General features: G+C 53.8%; 3 protein-coding genes across 9 annotated transcripts; all 3 read right to left on the bottom strand.

Annotated features, from left to right (window-relative positions):
• Nucleotides 1–3,731: 3,731 nt before the first annotated feature.
• On the bottom strand, nt 3,732–5,402 carry LAGE3 (L antigen family member 3). Its single transcript, XM_059680438.1, has 3 exons — nt 5,187–5,402; nt 4,757–4,885; nt 3,732–4,042 (listed from the first exon to the last, which is right to left on the bottom strand). The coding sequence occupies exons 1-3, from the start codon at nt 5,354–5,356 to the stop codon at nt 3,928–3,930; spliced, it is 414 nt and encodes a 137-aa protein (XP_059536421.1). The 5' UTR covers nt 5,357–5,402; the 3' UTR covers nt 3,732–3,927.
• A 5,511-nt stretch (nt 5,403–10,913) lies between these two features.
• Nucleotides 10,914–12,027, bottom strand: UBL4A (ubiquitin like 4A). The gene is made up of 4 exons (XM_059680565.1): nt 11,869–12,027; nt 11,607–11,712; nt 11,211–11,425; nt 10,914–11,099 (listed from the first exon to the last, which is right to left on the bottom strand). Exons 1-4 carry the CDS (start codon nt 11,935–11,937, stop codon nt 10,989–10,991), a joined length of 501 nt encoding a protein of 166 aa, XP_059536548.1. The 5' UTR covers nt 11,938–12,027; the 3' UTR covers nt 10,914–10,988.
• A 1,043-nt stretch (nt 12,028–13,070) lies between these two features.
• Nucleotides 13,071–17,409, bottom strand: SLC10A3 (solute carrier family 10 member 3). Of its 7 annotated transcripts, XM_059680280.1 has the most exons (4): nt 17,298–17,370; nt 16,611–16,644; nt 15,981–16,043; nt 13,071–14,854 (listed from the first exon to the last, which is right to left on the bottom strand). In XM_059680280.1, exon 4 carries the CDS (start codon nt 14,729–14,731, stop codon nt 13,304–13,306), a length of 1,428 nt encoding a protein of 475 aa, XP_059536263.1. In that variant the 5' UTR covers nt 14,732–14,854; nt 15,981–16,043; nt 16,611–16,644; nt 17,298–17,370; the 3' UTR covers nt 13,071–13,303. The 7 variants fall into 7 exon arrangements, with proteins under 7 accessions (XP_059536263.1, XP_059536260.1, XP_059536257.1 ...); XM_059680277.1 differs by lacking the exon at nt 16,611–16,644 and having other exon boundaries at nt 17,298–17,384; XM_059680274.1 differs by lacking the exons at nt 16,611–16,644; nt 17,298–17,370 and adding an exon at nt 17,008–17,291.
• Nucleotides 17,410–18,191: the final 782 nt, after the last annotated feature.

Here is an 18,191-nt window from a genome sequence, read left to right as displayed (position 1 = left end):
AGGAGGAGGAGGAGGAGGAGGAGGAGGAGGAGGAGGAGGAGGAGGAATTTTTTTTTATTATTGCTTAAAGTAATACAAAGGGTATTACATATGTGTCCATTTCCCACCCTCCACCCCCCGCCCTAGACAGTCCCCTAGCCTCCCCTATCCCCCAGTGTCTTATGTCCATTGGTTATGCTTATATGCATGCATACAAGTCCTTTGGTTGATCTCTTACCCCCCTACCTCCTGTCCCCCAACCCTCCCCAGCCTTCCCGCTGCAGTTTGACAATCTGTTTGAGGCAGCTCTGCCTCTGTATCTATTATTGTTCTAAAGTTTATAATGGTCTCTATTATCCATGAATGAGTGAGATCATGTGGTATTTTTCCTTCATTGACTGGCTTATTTCACTTAGCATAATGCTCTCCAGTTCCATCCATGCCGTTGCAAATGGTAAGAGTTCCTTCCTTTTTAGAGCAGCATAGTATTCCATCATGTAGATGTACCACAGTTTTCTAATCCATTCATCTACTGATGGGCACTTAGGCTGTTTCCAGATCTTAGCTATGGTGAATTGTGCTGCTATGAACATAGGGGTGCATATATCCTTTCTGATTGTTGTTTCTGGTTTCTTGGGATATATTCCTAGAAGTGGGATCACAGGGTCAAATGGGAGTTCCATTTTCAGTTTTTTGAGGAAACTCCATACTGTCTTCCAGGAATTTCTTTATGAAAAAAAAAAGAGAGAAAGAGACCCTGCAGACTGAAGGGTCCCAGGTTTGATTCCGGTCAAGGGCATGTACCTTGGTTGCAGGCACATCCCCGGTAGGGAGTGGTGTGCAGGAGGCAGCTGATTGATGTTTCTCTCTCACCAATGTTTCTAACTCTCTATCCCTCTCCCTTCCTCTCTGTAAAAAAAAATCAATAAAATATATTTTAAAAAATATGTCTAGGACTATATAGATATCCAGCACTGCCCTAGCCGGTTTTGCTCAGTGGATAGAGCGTTGGCTTGCAGACTGAAGGGTCCTGGGTTCGATTCCAGTGAAGGACACATGCCTGTGTTGCAGGCTTGATCCCCAGTAGGGGGCGTGCAGGAGGCAGCCTAGCAATGATTCTCTCTCAGCATTGATATTTCCCTCTCTCTCTCCCTCTCCCTTCCTCTCTGACATCAATAAAAATATATTTTAAAAAGAGATATCCAGCACTCAAGGGAAAATCATGTCTGGCATCCAAACTAAAATTACCAGGCATGCAGGGAAGCACCAAAATACAACCTCCTAACCAGGGAGGATATTAACCAATGGAAAGGCCTCCAATTTGAAAACGAAGCAAAACCGCCTTTATTCTAAGAAAACATGATCATCTTGCAGACAATCTGATGGCATCTATAAAAAGAGCTGCTATAATAAGTAAGTTTAGCAAGAGCTGCAATATAATTTACAAGGAGCTCATTCTTTCCAATGAAAGGCTTAAACCAATTGTCCCAGCACTTTTCTTCACTGACCTGGGTCAAGGCCAGTCAGCCCACAAAGCTATGCTTTTAGTATTTTGAGGTTGCTTGCTCTTCTCATGCGAACTAGATTTAAAACACATTTTTGCCCAGGAGACTCAATCGTGACAAGGATGTGGGAAATCAGCATTCTCGTGAGGGGGTACGTTTTTTATGGTGCCCTTTTTTTTATGGTTAATCCTCATCCGAGGAAATTTTCTCCATTGACTTCCAGAGACAGTGCAAGGGAGCGGGAGAGACAGAGAGAGAAACATTGATGTGAGAGAGACACATCAATTGGTTGCCTCCCGCACGTGCCTTGACCTGGGCCAGGGATCAAGCCTGCAACTGAGGTACATGCCGTTGACCAGAATCAAACCTGGGACCCGTCGATCTGAGGGCCAACGCTCTATCTATTGGGCCAAACCGGCTAGGGCTTCTGCAATGCAATTTTGCACTGTAGAATGAGAGCTTTATACAATAAATCGTAAGTATTTAACTCAGTAAGTCCACCTCTTGGAATCTATCTTAAAGAAAAAATTCATGCAAAGATTTATATACAAGAATTCCAGCCTGTCCAGTATGGCTTAGTTGCTTGAGTGTTGTCCCGTGTACCAGCAGGGCACTGGTTCTATTCCGGGTCAGGGACATGTCCGGATTGCAGGCTCAATCCCCCGTGGGGGGCCTTCAGGAGGCAGCCGATCAATGATTCTCTCTCATCATGGATGTTCCTATCCCTATTTCCCTCGCCCTTCCTCTCTCTAAAACCAACAACAACATTTTTTAAAAGATTCCATTGCACCTGGCTGGCGTGGCTCAATGGTAGAGTGTTGACCTATGAACCAGGAGGCCACATTTCGATTTCTGGAGGCAGCTGATCAATGATTCTGTCTCATCGTTAATGTTTCTGTCTCTCTCTCCCTCTCCCTTCCTCTCTGAAATCAATAAAAATATATTTAAAAATAAAATAAAAATTCCATTGAATCATTACCTATAATAGGACAAAAACTGAAAATAATTTAGTCAATAATTACATTATAATGTATCTGTTATGCCTCCATTCAGTAATGCTTTTGAAGAATTTTTTAGAAAGAGGAAAAGTTCAGCCCTAGCTGGTTTGCTCAGTGGATAGAGCATTGGCCTATGGGCCAAAGGGTTCTGGGCATGTACCTCGGTTGCAGGCTCCTCCCCAGCCCAGGCCCTGGTTGGGGCACCTGCAGGAGGCAACCAATTGATGTGTTTCTCTCACATCAATATTTCTCTATGTCTTTCCCTCTCTCCTCCACTCTCTCTAAAAACCAATGGAAAAATATCCTAGGGTGAGGATTTAAAAAAAAAAAAAGGAAAAGTTCATGTTAGATGAAAAATATTAGTAAAGCCCTGGCCAGGTAGCTGTTGGTTAGAGCATTGTACCACTATGCCAAGGTTGTGGGTTTGATCCCTGGTCAGAGCACATACAAGAAGCAACCAATAGCCCTGGTCAGTTTGGCTCAGTGGATAGTCAGCTTGCAGAAAAGGGTCCCAGGTTCGATTCCGGTCAAGGGCATGTACCTTGGTTGTGGGCACATCCCCAGTAGGGGGTGTGCAGGAGGCAGCTGATCGATGTTTCTCTCTCATTGATGTTTCTAACTCTCTATCCCTCTCCCTTCCTCTCTGTAAAAAATCACTAAAACATATTTTTTAAAAAGCAACCAATGAATGCATAAATAAGTGGAACAACAAATGGATGTTTCTCTAGCACATGAAACAATAAATAACAAAAAAGAAAAATATTAGTAAAAATGCTAACCTTGCAAAATATTATACATTATGTTATTCTTTTAAAAAATATTTTATTGATTTTTTACAGAGAGGAATAGAGAATTAGAAACATCAATGAGAGAGAAACATTGATCAGCTGCCTCCTGCACACCACCCTCTACTGGGGATGTGCCCACAACCAAGGTACATGCCCTTGACTGGAATCGAACCTGGGACCCTTTAGTCCTCAGGCTGACGCTCTAGCCAGAGCCAAACCGGTTAGGATACATTGTGTTATTCTTATACGTTCACTATATAAATACAACTATGAAACTAAGGAAGGATTCCAAAATGTTCACAGTAGTTAATACTGAATGGCAGGACCCATTTTCCATTTCCTAAATTATCTTCAGCTTCCTTGTGGTGTTGGAATATCTGATTCCCAGACCTCCCCTCCAACCCTGGGACAAAGACAAGACTATGAGGAGGTGCTGTCGTTGAAAAGAAACTCAGACATGGAATAAAAGCTCAGTTTTATTTGCTGTAGTGACAAACACTTAAGCACCAAACAAAACAAGTGGACCACAAGTGTCCAAGGGCCAGTACAGGCTAAAGATGAGGGCCTTGTAATAAAGTGGCAACTACTGCAGGAATCACTGCCGTAGGAAGGACCGGATACAAGGCTGGGCCTCAGCCCCCTTTTCCTAGCCCAGGCTCAGCGGGGAACAGGGGGCCCGAAGCGCTGCATGGTCCGCATCACTAGGGAAAGCTGGTCAAGAAAGTTGATGATGGAAGTTCGGAGGAGACGAGAATCTTCAGCTCTCCAGTGGCTAAAAGGGAGGGGGGGAAAGAAAATCAGCCCGGCCGGAGTGGCTCAGTGGTTGAGCATTGACCTATGAACCAGGAGGTCACGGTTCGATTCCTGGTCAGGGCACGTGCAGAGGTTGCCAGGTAGATTCCCAGTGTGGGTGTGCAGGAGGCAGCCGATCCATGATTCTCATCATTGATGTTTCTATCTCTCTCTCTCCCTTCCTCTCTGAAATCAATGGGAATATATTTTTTTGAAAAATAAATTCGCCGAAACCGGTTTGGCTCAGTGGATAGAGCGTCGGCCTGCAGACTGAAAGGTCCCAGGTTCGATTCCGGTCAAGGGCATGTACCTGGGTTGCGGGCACATCCCCAGTAGGGGGTGTGCAGGAGGCGGCTGATCGATGTTTCTCTCTCATCGATGTTTCTAACTCTCTATCTCTCTCCCTTCCTCTCTGTAAAAAATCAATAAAATATATTAAAAAAATGTTAAACATAGGTATAAAAAAAAAAAGAAAAAGAAAAATAAATTCAAGTTAGAGGTGATGACTCCTCCCTTCCTTGCTCTGCCCCTCAGGCATTACACTGAATCTTTTGCTGTCCCCATGACAACACCCCTTAGACCGCACCAAACCTAATCCTTGAGTGTTTCCGGGTCTCCAGCAAAGCACCCCTTGGTGGAGACTGGCCCTGCCACCTGCTGCCCCGCCTCCTCCCCGCGCCCTTGTAGAGCTTACACCGCTAGAACGGTGCCATTCACTGTGAATTCCTTCCGAACCACTTCTCGGTGAGGTTCCACATCGGGGGCCAGGGATCCACGGGCGATGTCTGCCTCCAAGGGCGACGGGAAAGGCACACTGAGGGCGCTGGTGGAGATTGTTAAGGCACCATCCACACCGACTTTGTGTCTCAGGTCCCCTCCCAGGCCACCTGGGCTAGTCTCACCCCCTCCAGGCCACCCCTGGGCCTAATTCCCACCAGCCACCCCGTTACTCCCCTGCTGTCATTTATTCGCCTCCAGACTACCCCTGGCCGGTACACACCCAAGCTGCGCCTAGTTCTCTCTGCTCCCCTTTCGGCCCCGCTCGGTCTGTCCCTCTGCACCCCACACAGCCGTCCCGGAGACAGCCCGCAGCGTGTTTCCGCTGTGCCCCCGGGGTAGGATACAACGTATGAAGTCGATTTCCCGGCCTTCCGGCCGTGCGTGCGGTGTCTTCCCCGCGCCCTGAGGCATGCTGTGCTCGCGCTACACGTGGATCTGCGCTGGTTGTATCGCCCGCGGCGCCCGCACCTTCCCGGACCTGGGCACGGGTGAGGCTTGAAGCTGTGGCCTGCATGTCGCCTTGCTCCGCCTTCGATCCCGCCCCTGGAGCGTGGCTCTAACCCCCGGCTTTCGCCACAGGCCCCGCCCCTTCGCGTTGGCCCCGCCCCTCGCGCTGACTCCGCCCCTCAGGCCTGCGTCACCAGGCCCTAGTGAGCCCCCCAGTTGTGGGGTCAATTCCACTAAGCTGGCCCTGCCACCCGCGGGTCCGGGAGACCCCGTAGCGGACTCCCTCACGAAGCTCCGCCCCTAAGTGCGCCGTTAAACTGGAGATCCCCAGAGCTCCAGCATAGGTCCCCCCCCCCACCCGCTCCCCGCCCGCCCGCAATTCGGTTGGGCGGGAGATTGGTTCCCACCCAGCCCAGCCCTGCCACTGCCGGGAGACATCTCGTTGGCTGCCTAGCCGGCGCGCGCTCCCTCAAGATGCTCCGCCCCTTAGAGCGACGTGTGACTTCAGTGCCCCTGTGCAAACCGTCCCCCCCCCCACCTCGTGTGAGGCCAACAGACCCGTGGGCTAGTTTCCCACCCAGTCCCTTCTCTGGGCCCAATGTTCCTAAGAAATGTGGCTCAAAGTTCTTGTAGTGATTTGTGGAGGGAGGTGGGGTCGGATAGCCCACAGGGCTACTGCTCTGCACCCTGCCCCATCTCCGATGTAGATGGAGAAACCAAAGTGGCTTTTTAAAAAATATATATTTTTATTTTTATTGATTTCAGAGAGGAAAGGAGAGGGAGAGAGAGAGATAGAAACATCAATGATGAGCCAAAACCGGTTTGGCTCAGTGGATAGAGCGTCGGCTTGCGGACTGAAGGGTCCCAGGTTCGATTCCGGTCAAGGGCATGTATCTGGGTTGCGGGCACATCTCCAGTGGGAGATGTGCAGGAGGCGGCTGATCGATGTTTCTCTCTCATCGATGTTTCTGACTCTCTATCTCTCTCCCTTCCTCTCTGTGAAAAATCAATAAAATATATTAAAAAAAAAAAAAAAAAGAAACATCAATGATGAGACAATCATTGATCAGCCTCCTCCTGCACGCCCCACACTGGAGATCCAGCCCGCAACCCCAGCATGTGCCCTGATCAGAATTGAACCTGGGACCCTTCAGTCTGCAGGCCAATGCTCCACCTACTGAGCCAAACCGGCTAGGGCTAGGTCTTCATTTTTAATATAAACCACATCATATCAAATCTCTGCTTAAAATCCCTTTTAAAAAATATTTTTTTTGTTGCCCAGCCAGGCATGGCTCAGTGGTTGTGCCTCAAACTATGAACCAGGAGGTCACGGTTCGATTCCTGGTCAGAGCACATGCCCAGGTTGTGGGCTCAATCCCCAGTGTGCGGCGTGCAGGAGGCAGACCATCAATGATTCTCATCATTGATGTTTCTCTCTCTCTCTCTCTCTCCCCCCCCCTCTCTTCCTCTCTAAAATCAATTATATATATATATATATATATATATATATATATATATATATATATACCAAAAAAAGGGTACATGGGAACAACCCGGCATGTGCCCTGACTGGGAATCAAACCGTGACCTCCTGGTTCATAGGTTGACGCTCAACCACTGAGCCACGCTGGCCGGGCTGTAAATATTTTAAATGCCCAAAAATACATTTGAAAGAGTGAGAAAATCAAATGCTAAAGTTGAATAAAAACAAATGAGTCTAACTGCTTATCCAATTTATAACAAAACCGCACAGAGACAAGGATTCAAGTGCCTTTTAAACTCAGCTGTCTGACTGTGCTCCCTTCATGGGATATATTCTCAGGACAAAAGGCACTGGTTTCACTCTTAGGGTGTTTGTTGTCAGCAATGGCAGCGATGAGGTGACTGTGAAGCTATTTTGGGTGTGCTTTAAGACAGATTCTCTCTGGTAGAGCCAATGAGTAAATATATCCGTGTTTCCGGGAATGAAAATTCTCACTTTGGAATAAGGGAAGGTGGCAAAGAACTGTGATGCTGGACTAAAATTGGGGATTGCAGTATAAACTTTTTTAAAAAATTGATTTCAGAGAGGAAGGGAGAGAGAGAGATAGCAACATCAATGATAAAAAAGAAGCATTGATCGGCTGTCTCGTATACACCCCACACTGGAGATCAAGCCCGCAACCTGGGCATGTTACCCTGATCGGGAATCGAACCGTGACCTCCTGGGTCATAGGTCAACGCTCAACCACTGAGCCACGCCGGCCGGGCTGCAGTAAACATTCTGACACTTATTGAAGGATCTCAGCATTGGGGCCTGCAGGTGTCCGTGGAGCCATCCCCAGACTCTAAGGCAGTGATGGCGAACATATGACACGCGTGTCAGAGGTGACACGCGAACTCATTTTTTTGGTTGATTTTTCTTTGTTAAATGGCATTTAAATATATAAAATAAATATCAAAATTATAAGTCTTTGTTTTCCTATGGTTGAAAATATCAAAAAATTTCTGTATGTGACACGGCACCAGAGTTAAGTTAGGGTTTTTCAAAATGCTGACACGCTGAGCTCAAAAGGTTCGCCATCACTGCTCTAGGGGCAAAGGCAGAGTGCAGAATGTGGCTGCTCCATCCTCACGTGGAGTCCCCAGTCTCTTCTCATGACAGCAGGGGGCCTGGACCAGAGCCTCCTGGTCCCTTCCCAGCCAGGCCTCCCATCACTCATCCCTGTAGCATTTCCTCCCTTTCCTGCCTGCCCTTCCCCAACCTGCCCATCTCTGTCTTGCCACATACAAGCTTCTAAAATGAGGGGTCCCCAGTTACTGTCACCACCTCCTCCCTTCTCCATACAGTAATTGCATCTTTCCCCCCTCCCCTCAACATCGCTAATGACCTTTTTTAAAAAAATATATATTTTATTGGTTTCAGAGCAGGAGAGAGAGAGAGAGAGAGAGAGAGAGAGAGAGAGAGAGAGAGAGAGAGAGAGAGAGAACATCCATACTGAGAGAGAATCATGGACCGGCTGCCTCCTGCACGCCCCACACTGGGGATGGAGCCCGCAACCCGGGCATGTGCCCTGACCGGGAATCGAACCCTGACCTCCTGGTTCCTAGGTTGATGCTCAGCCACTGAGCCACGCCGGCTGGGCAGCTAATGACCTTTTTTAAAAAAAACCTTATCCGAGAAGCTAGGACATTTTTTCCATTGATTTTAGAGAGTGGAAAGGAGGGGGGAGGAGGAGAAAGAGGAGGAGGAGGAGAGAGAGGGAGAAACTTCGATGTGACAGAGACACATTGATCAGTTGCCTCCCACATGTGCCCCTGAAATCCAGGCATGTGCCCTTGACAAGAATAGAACCCGGGACCCTCTGGTGCACAGGCTGACACTAACCACTGAGCCACAGTGGCCAGGGCGCCAATGACCTTCTGGTTACTAATGCAGAGGAGGCTCTGGCCTGCCCTCACTTTGCCTCTTGGCAGCCCTGTGGAAGGGCATTCTTGGCGCCTGACACTGAGCTAGCTCTCCCTGTGGCCTTACATTGGGGTTGTTCCTGGCCTCTATTTTATCTCCAGTTGGTGAAGTTCAAGGCCCAGTCCTCTCCCCTTCTCACAGCACACTCTCTGGGAAGCCACCTCATCCATCTTCACAGGTTCTAGGACGTTCTGTCCACAGGTAACCCCGATCACAGAAGGCTGCAGACGGCTCTGGAATCAGACGGGGCCTGGCTCCATCAGCTCTTCCTTTACTGAGGCTCCCATCACACACCCTGGACTGCACTCCTGTCTCTACATCCTGCCTGACCACCCTGCTGAGTTCCTGACCCCCGTGTCCAACTGGCCAGATGTCTAACCACCAGATGGCTATCACCCCCAAGCCAGGAGGCACTGGCACAAGGAACTCAGCAACCGCCTCTAGGGTCTGTCTGAAACATGCATCTGTGTGTCGCTCCCCCTGCAGAGACAGTTGTCACTTGGGGCCACCATTTCCCCTCCCAAGGACCTGGCTTTTGTTGAGAATTCCCTCTCCCATCCACAGCACATGCATGCCCAGGGTGGCTGGCCCCCCACTACCCGTCCCTGGACAAAATGATTGGAGGCACGACCCAGTTCTGAGCAATAAAAATGAGAGTTTATTTGCTGGAGGCATGTGAGAAAGAAGCTATGCTACAGGGCGAGAAGGTGCTGGCTATGAACGAGGGGTTCAGTGGAAGCTGCAGGCAGCCATCTTTGCTCCTGAGGCGGCAGCCGGGGGTGAAGCAGACAGTGCAGAGCACAGAGGGGAGGTAGGAAGAAACCGGGTATTTGGTAAAATTGTTCATCTGCTGCCAATACCCCTGGACTTCTCAGTTTTGTAAACCGGTGAGTTTCCTTTATTGTTTAAACCAATTTATTTTATGGTTAAACCAATGATGGGAAACCAAAAGCAGCCTGGCTGAAATAGTTCTTTTTGGATCAAAGTCTCACATTCACCTTTAGTGCTATTGAAAATTCCAACATAAAATTCCTGACTCAGAATAAAGGAGGGCGTTGGCAGGTCTGTCACGTGAGCTGCTAGATCACACGGGCTCCCTCGCAGGCCCTGCTGTTTGATATTCCCAGCTCTCAGATGGGGCCTGGGCTTTCCGTCTGCTCTTCAAATCCTTCGCCCATAAGGCCTCTGTCCTTCCCAGCCCAGGGCCTCAGGCAGGGAGGGTGGCAGGGCTCCGGTATCCATCCTGTGCACACGGCTTCCTTCCCGCCTCAACTGCCCTGGTGACCTCCTCCAAGGAGCAGGTGCCTGGGTGAACTCTAGTGCCCATACCAGGCAAGTGGGAGGACCAGTACCACCAGGCTGTGCTTCTGCCCGCTCCCTGGCACTCCGAGGTTTCCGTTTGGGCAGCGAGGGACGTGCAAAATGAAAGCCCTTGTGCACACGTGGTGGGGGGAGGGTCTGCTTCCATTCTATGGGTGAGCACATGGCATGGGGGCCCAGCTGAGGCCTGGCTCTGGCACTGCCTTGATGAGTGACCTCAAGCCAGTCACCTGTCATCCTTAAGGAGCAGGAACTACCCGTGTCCAGCGGGAGTCAAGTACAGAGGGTGCCCAGGAAAGAGCTCGACAGGAAGGGCCAGGACACCCCTCTCTGGGCCATGCTTGGCTGTTGCTTGGCTGCTGGCCTCAGTTTATGGAACATAAAGGAGAGGACGCTGCTGGCACCCGCCCCGTCCGCCCCCGGTCTGGAGTCAGCATGAAGGAAACTGAGTGAGGTTTAAGGAGTGGCCTTCACTGGGCAGTCAACGGCGGGGACCAACGTGGCACAGGGAGTTGCCTGAGGTCACACCACAGAGCTGGGCGATGTTCGCCCCGACTCCCCAAGCTGCTTTTCCTTCGTTGCATGCACACTGGCTGCAGCAGCTGGGGGGCCCAGGACTGGCTGGCACTTGGCCTCCCACCCAGGTTGGACCTGCCAGAGGTCTCATCCTGAGGCACTTAGAGAAGTTGGCTGGACTTGGGTTCAGGCTCCCTCACTTCATTGCAAGGAGTGTCAACCGTCCGACCTTTTGAGGTGGAGGAGCCAACCCAGGTCAAGTGCTTTCGGCGGTGCCTGGCACCTCGCAAGAGCTGGGTACAGGTTCCTGGGTACTCACCAGCTAGTATTATAAGCCAAATTGCAACATGAGGACACATTTAATGCTACATGCAGCTTGCAGCCTGGCCAGGCTCATCCCCACACTCCGTGAATCTTATTTAGAGAACCCCTTCTCCTTAACTTCAGTGACTTCGGGGTTCAGGAAGCGGTTGGCTAAACGTTCGATGTCATCCAGGGTCAGGCGGCTCAGGGACTTCTCATAATCCTGAGGAGAGAAGGCCAGGAGGATTCAGGGGGTGCCAAAGGGGGTACACCAGGCCAGAGGCAGGTAGGAGCAGCTGGGACAGGAGTGGGCGTCTGGGGCTACCCTTCTCACCCTCTGTAGTTGATCTAGGACCCTGTTGGCATCTGCGGCACTGAAGTGGCGGGCCAAGACTTTGGCAATCAGCTGCCAGGCGGGTGGGCGCAAGGGTGGGGCCTCGGCCAGTTTCTGTGTGGCATTTTCTTCCAGTAACACCTTCTCCAGAGGTTTGACCACGAGGTTGAGCTTGGAATTGGGCCCGATGCTGTAATCGGAGAGTTTTTTCCCATCTGCCAAAAAGAGATCAATGAGGTCATGACCCACAGCGGTGGGGGCGGCCTCAGGGATTGCTGTGGCATCTGGCTGAGGAGGGGTCAGCCACCGCCTCGAGAGTCAAGTGGCCGATGCCCCAGCCCTAGTTCGGCCTGGACACCCGACCAGGTCTCCCCGGCGGCCTCCTCTCCCCTTTACCTGCCAGGGCCTTGCCCTTGAACAGCAGCCGCTGCTGGCGCACGGGGACGTTCAACTTCTCGGAGACCAGATGCTTCAGCGTGGACACCAGCTCATCCTCCGACACCTGGCCAGGCCGAAGGCAGGAGCAGAGGTTGAGCCCGCGGCCCCGGATGAAGGCGGCTCTCCAGGCCTCCCCGACGCGGCTGCCCGCCCGCCCGCCCGCTCCCCACCCTCAACCCAGCCCCGGACGCGGAGGGGGTCGCGGGCCTGGGGACGCTACCTGTAGGCTGCACTCACGGCCCTGGAGCGCCTTCACCGTCAGCTGCATGGCGGCCGCGGCGGCGTCCATCCAGGCCAACACGCACCCCTCGGCCCCCTACCGCGCGCCGCCGCCCTGGGCGCGCGCCGGAACCGCCCGCCGCCACCGGAAGCAGCGAGAGGGCGCGCCCGCCGCCCTGGCCCCGCCTCCGGCCCGCCCTGCCCTCGTGGCTGCTGGAGGAGGAGTCCCTTCGGTGTCCCGCTCCCTCCCCTCCCCGGGACCGCCCCGGGGACAACCCACCACTGCGATCGTGCAGAAGGGCCCGCCCGGAGGGGGAGGACCGAGCCGGCCAGGTGGGCTCCGTGGAGAGCTGGGGGTGGGGAGGAGGGAGGGCCAGAGCCAGCTCGCCCCGCCCCGCCCCGCGAACGGCCCGGCTCGCCCCGCATTGGCCGCAGCTGGAGTACCGTGGGCAAACTAAATGAATAAATGAAATGAATAAAACTAAAAAAAAAAAAAAAGACCGTACCCTTTGATGTAATGATGTTTACTTTGAATTTATATTAGTTCACACAAACACTCCATCCCTGCTTTTGTTCCGGCCCTCCGGTCCAGTTTAAGAACCCATTGTGGCCCTTGAGTCAAAAGGTTTGCCCACCCCTGCCGAAACCGGTTAGGCTCAGTGGACAGAGCGTCGGCCTGCGGACTGAAGGGTCCCGGGTTCGATTCCTGTCAAGGGCATGTACCTGGGTTGCGGACACATCCCCAGTAGGAGATGTGCAGGAGGCAGCTGATCGATGTTTCTCACTCTCTATCCCTCTCCCTTCCTCTCTGTAAAAAATCAATAAATTATATTAAAAAAAAAAGTTTGCCCACCCCTGATAGCTGGTCGGTGCCGTCACCCAGTCTGCCTCTCTGGTCCACAATGGCCCCGCCGTGACAAGCTTGCCACACTGGCCACAGGCCTTCTGCCGCCTCCTTCCCAGTGTGGCGGCGGGAAGCCAAGTGAGCTTGGCGGCAGGCGGGGAGCCAGGCCTCTGCTCTCATTCTCCCACGGCTCATTCTAGAGCAGAGAAGGGAAGCGTGGGGAAGAAAGGCTGAGAAAGTCTGTGCAGAGGTCGCCGTGGCACCTGAGCCAGTCCTCCACCCTGGCCCACACCTCCTCAGTCAACACCCTCTGCCCCCACCCTCAGCCCCCAAAGGGCAGAGACTGGAAGAGACCCAAGCTTGCTTCTCTCTTTTATTGAAATATATTTTCTGGGCAGTGCCCGCCTACGTAACTCAGCATGGCCTCTTTGGCACTGAAAGCTGGAGAATAAAAAAACCAGTAACAAAAATAAGCCTGGATTTTTCTGAGTGCATAGTGCATGAGAACTAAAGGCCTTTGGTACACAAGAACTGTAGGGGCGGTGGGGGTAGGGTAGGGGCAGGGGGGTAGCAAAAGCTTGACCCAGGGGCCTCATTGAACTGGGCACATGCTGCTATAGATGAAGTGCCCAATAACCAAGGCCAGCATCTCCGAGGTGCCACTCAGCGCCACAATGAAGGGGGCTTGCGAGGCGTAGTCGGCTTGAAGGCGGCGGAGGGACAGCTGCAGCATGGCCAAGGCCAGCACACTGTTCTGCACCCCTACCTCGATGCTGACTGTCCGCCGCTGGGCCACGGGCAGTTTCAGGCACATGGCCAGGCAGTAGCCCACCAGGAGGCCAACCAGGGGCACGGTGAGGCCCACCAACACGATGGGCAGCCTGACGCCCGCCAGGATGAAGACCCCCATGCGGTAGGCCAGGAAGAGGCCGCCCAGGAGCAGCACAAAGCTAAACGGCTTGATGACCTGCAACAGCAGCTGCGAGAACTTGGGGAGCTTGGACTTGATCAGCACACCTACAACGATGGGGATGGCGATGAACAGAAGGCTCCCCAGGATCTTGGAGATGGGCACGTGGAGTGTCTCGTGGATGCTGAGCAGGCGGCTGTACACAGCAGAGGACAGTGGCAGGAAACCAGTGGCAGCCACCGTGGAGATGAAGGTCATGGAGATGGCCAAGGTGACATCCCCTCCAAGGAGGAGGCTGAAGAGGTAGCTCCCCCCGCCACCAGGTGATGAGCAGGTGATGATGAGGCCCAGAGCCAGGGCCTGCGGCAGCATGAAGACCTTGGCCATGAGGAAAGCATAGAATGGCATGACGAGAAACTGGCCCAACAGGCCGAGCAGCATGGGCTGGGGGCTGTGAAGGAGCCCCTTCAGGACCTCCAGCTCCACTTTGCACCCGAATGAACACTTGTTGACAAAGATGAGAGGCAGGAGCAAGTAGAGTATCGGGTTCTCTGAGAAGTGGACTAGGTCGGTGCCAACGGTGGCGGGGGTATCCTCGGCAGGTGAGACCTTGATGCAGAAATCTTTCCGCTCCTCGATCAGCGTGGGTGGGGATTCACTGGGGTCCAGAAGCTGGATGTGGAGGGGGGCTACCCCAGCCAGGCCCGAGTGGATGCCCACCACAAAGCCGCCCCCACTGCCCCAGGTTATGGCACTCACGTTCTTGATGGTCAGCACCTCTGTGGCCAAGGAGGTAACCCTCAGTGTGGGGCTGGGCCCTGGCCCATTGCCCTGGCCTGGGTACTGGCTCGAGATCACGATGATGCCCTCGCTATCCTCTGGGAACTCAAACTCCACCACGGAGCCATCCCCAATGCTCAAGTAGGGACCCCCTGGCAGTGGCCCAGGGTGGCCCAGAGCTGAGCTGAGGTTGGCAATGGCTGTTCCCTGTACCCCCCAAGACAGGCTGGCAAGCAGCAGGGCAGCCCTGAGCATGCCTCGGGGGCTTTTGCAGCCACTGCCCCCTCCTGGGCCAGACCTCAGCTGGGAGCTGCCTGTCGGCAACACCATGACTCCTCGCAGAGGATGGTGTGCCCAGGCCCTCTGTGGCTTAGGAGAGCAGCCTTGCTGGTGCCTTTGGGTTGTCCTGAGAAGGGTCCATGAGTGGGGCCTTCCTTGATGAGAGAGCTCTTCCTAAAGAGAGAAGGGACACAGGGAAGTGGCTGGTGAGGGCGAGCACTGGGGATCCCAGGAGCATGGGGACCTGGAAGTCCACTGCTGAGAGACTCAGCGGGGCCCCCTGCCCCAAACCTTGGAACAGAAAGGCAAGGTCTAGTGCTGGCTCTTGAGTGCCATCCAGCTGTCCCATCCCCTAGCGCAACTGCCTCAAGCTTGCCATCCCTAACCCAGAGGGGCCACCTACAGATGGGAGTTCCCAGTCAGCCTGGCCATACCCGCTGACTTCCCTGGGCTTGCCCCCAGCACAGTACCCTGCAGAGATGTCCTGATATCAAGGGGTTCGGGAAAGTCACTCCCAATCCTGTCACCATTAGGCTGATATCCACCGACTTAGAGACACAGCTTATAGCCCAGCTGGTATGGCTCAGCGATTGAGCTTTGACCCAGGAACCAAGATATTGCCAGGTGTATTCCCGGTCAGGGCACACGTCCAGGTTGTGGGCTCGATCCCCAGTGGGGGCTCTCCTCTCTCAGCGATGTTTCTCTCTATCCCTCTCCCTTCCTCTCTCTCTCTAAAAATCAATTAAAATATGTATATTTTTAAAATATATTTTATTGGTTTTTTTACAGAGAGGAAGGGAGAGGGATAGAGAGTAAGAAACATCCATGAGAGAGAAACATCCATCAGCTGCCTCCTGCACACCCCCTATGGGGATGTGCCCGCAACCAAGGTACATGCCCTTGACCGGAATTGAACCTGAGACTCTTCAGTCCACAGGCCGATGCTCTAGCCACTGAGCCAAACTGATCAGGGCAAAATATGTATTTTTAAAAAGACACAGCTACAGCAGGCTGCAGCTGTGCCACAACTAGGATGAAATCTCTGAAAGGCTGCCCAGGGGTGACAAGGAGACAAGCCCGAGGAAAGAAAGGGTGCTGATAGGAATTAGTGGCTCAGGCCAGATCTGAGAGGCCATCAGAGAGCAGGTTAGGGCGTCTGAGTGCCAACTAGCAGGCAGAAGGCAATCAGCAAAGTGGTGTGGGCAACAGGTGACCATCAGGATAAAGGCCCCAAGAGCTGATGTCCGCCACCGACATGCAGTTGTAAAAGGTGTTGCCATGGATATCTGGCCTATCCTACCTGCTGACAGTGGTGTGATGGAGGGTCTGGAAGGGTGCAGGTCCCCTCTTCCCATGGAAGTTTCTGGAAGGAGAAGCAGGAGGGGCTCAGAGAGGGCCACATAGCCGCTGGGGGGGGGGGTTCCTCCCAGCAGAGCTTCTACTCCTCTGGCAGTCCTAGAATTTGAGTTCCTAGAGCCTCTGTATCATGTCTGAGGGGCTCTGCTCAGACTCTTCCCCATGCCCACATGCAATCCTACCTGAGCCTGGAACTCCCAGTGGGACTTGAGTGCTTCTAGGAGGTGGGGTGCCTCAGGGTGAAAGGAGGCGGTACACTGCCTTCCATTTCTTTATCTGGGCGGCCCCACCCTATTGTCACATCACCAGCTGGAACTGGGGCAACCAGGATGGGGTCACAGTGGGTTTTCATCACTACTGTTGGTTACCCCATGCCCTGCGGTGTCCCAGTCCTGGAAAAGGCACCTGCCTCTCTAGTTCCTATTAGTCTTTGGCCCTGGTCTCCCTCATGTGAGACTGGGGAGCAGGGGAATTAGTGGGTGGAAGGAAGGTTAAGCCAAGGCTCATCCATGGGAAAGTCTCTACCCTAGTGCCCTGGGACGCCGTGGCCTCCACTGAAGTTTGGGTCACTTACCCTGGAGGCTTTGGTCCAGTCTTGTGTCCCACCGCTGAAGAGAGAGGCAGGAAAACCAGAGGGGGTATGTGAGGAGCAAAGCGGAGGGGAGTCACAAGGAAGAGATGAAGACACCCGGGACTGAAATCACATCACGGGGGTGGCATGAATCAGTTCAGAAGGGAGAGGTGGCTACGGGCCATTGACCCTGTCCTTCCAGTACGGGCGGGCGGCTCTGAGTCACTGCAAGACGGGTCTGGCCCAGGTCCCACGCCATTTCTGCTCCAAGGGTCGGAAGAGTTTGTGCGGAGGCTCCCCAAGGCAGGGCAGGGAACCCCGAGGCCGGCCGCTTTTCCCACACAGGCCGAGTATTTGGTATTAGAGCAGATGACAGTGCTGACCCGGGGGTTCTCCCTACCTGGGAGTCTAGAAAGTTTTCGCACTGGGCACGGGCAGAGATCAGGAGCGAACCCGGGAGGGAGGGAGGGACGGAAGGAGGGGCGCGCCCACAACTGACAGGCCGGCGATCCGCCGGAGGGTTCCAGGGTCGCGGCGGAGGAAGGGGGGCCCTCACGCCATTCCCAGGCCCCGCAGCCGCGCCAGGCCTCATGAACGCGGAGCGGCGGCCCTTCCCCGTCAGGCCAGACGGGGGCGAGCGCAGAGCCGGGACAAGGGGTCTTCCCGCCCTTTCCGGCCCGAGGCTCTCACCTGCCGCTACAACCCAGCAGCTCGGTGCCGGCGCCAGACCCTGCCGGGCCTGGCGGACGCTGGCGAGCTCGGGCCCTCAGGGGCCAGCCCCGCCCCCTAGGCCCCGCCCCTGCTTGCCGACGCCCCGCCCCTCAGCTGCGCCCGCTCACCTCTATAGGGTGGGGCCGTTCCCACCGGACGTGACGCATCTGGGAGCGACGCACCGGCGCCGGCGCGTGGGTCTGGCCGCCTTCCGCGTCGCCGTTGGGAGCCGCTGGGTGCGGCCTCAGGCGGCGCGCGAGCCTGATGTGAGTCGTCTGTGATCGTCGCCAGGGGCGCCCTTTCGGGACTGGGGCCCCAGTCATTCCCAAACACGCCGAGACCTCTGGGGGCAGTGGGCCCCCGGCTTAGCTGTTAGCACAGCTGGGATGCCTCAGGTCAAGGTTCCGACCATGTTCCTTCTCCCGGCGCCCAGCCATGTAGTCTTAGGGCCGAGGCTCGACCTAGTTCCATCGTCCTGCTGACTGCATTTGCTCTCCTTGACCCCTGGCACCAGTGGACTTGTCCACCTTTCAACACTATTTGGCGCCACTAGCAAGGTCCAGAGGATTCACAGAAAAGAAATGCAAATCGATGGCATAAGGATGGGCAAAAAGGTGATGAGGGTGGACACGGGAAGACAGTAAACAACTCTAGAGTCAAGAGGATTTGCGTGTTCCCAAAGGCGGCACGCAGGGCAATTGCGTTCAGTCGACCAGTGGGTCAGTAGCAACCCACTGCTCCGGAAGAACCTCTTGTCACAGCTGTGATGGAGGCCATGGTCCCTAAAGTTGCAGGTACTTGCCCTGAGAGGCACACAAGACACATCGTTGAGAATGTGTAAAAAACCCACATCATCTCTACTTTCATTTGCAT

Source organism: Myotis daubentonii, chromosome X (assembly GCF_963259705.1).
Source record: "Myotis daubentonii chromosome X, mMyoDau2.1, whole genome shotgun sequence".
NCBI classification, from domain to species: Eukaryota; Metazoa; Chordata; class Mammalia; order Chiroptera; family Vespertilionidae; genus Myotis; species Myotis daubentonii.
The sequence above is the reverse complement of the archived record's forward strand: the minus strand, read 5'-3'. Positions and strand labels throughout refer to the sequence as shown.

Excerpts from the sequence above, each read along its gene's own strand:
- LAGE3 (XM_059680438.1), bottom strand. The coding sequence starts at position 5,356 with ATGCAGGCCACAGCTTCAAGCCTCACCCGTGCCCAGGTCCGGGAAGGT. Across the intron at positions 4,886-5,186 it reads GGAAATCGACTTCATACGTT|CGCCCTCAGTGTGCCTTTCC; the intron begins GTATCCTACCCC and ends AATCTCCACCAG. Across the intron at positions 4,043-4,756 it reads AATGGCACCGTTCTAGCGGT|CCACTGGAGAGCTGAAGATT; the intron begins GTAAGCTCTACA and ends CCTCCCTTTTAG.
- UBL4A (XM_059680565.1), bottom strand. The coding sequence starts at position 11,937 with ATGGACGCCGCCGCGGCCGCCATGCAGCTGACGGTGAAGGCGCTCCAG. Across the intron at positions 11,713-11,868 it reads GCCGTGAGTGCAGCCTACAG|GTGTCGGAGGATGAGCTGGT; the intron begins GTAGCGTCCCCA and ends CGGCCTGGCCAG. Across the intron at positions 11,100-11,210 it reads TCCTAGATCAACTACAGAGG|GATTATGAGAAGTCCCTGAG; the intron begins GTGAGAAGGGTA and ends TTCTCTCCTCAG.
- SLC10A3 (XM_059680274.1), bottom strand. The coding sequence starts at position 17,199 with ATGAGGCCTGGCGCGGCTGCGGGGCCTGGGAATGGCGTGAGGGCCCCC. Across the intron at positions 16,044-17,007 it reads AAAACTTTCTAGACTCCCAG|AAACTTCCATGGGAAGAGGG; the intron begins GTAGGGAGAACC and ends TTCTCCTTCCAG. Across the intron at positions 14,855-15,980 it reads CATCACACCACTGTCAGCAG|GAAGAGCTCTCTCATCAAGG; the intron begins GTAGGATAGGCC and ends TTCTCTCTTTAG.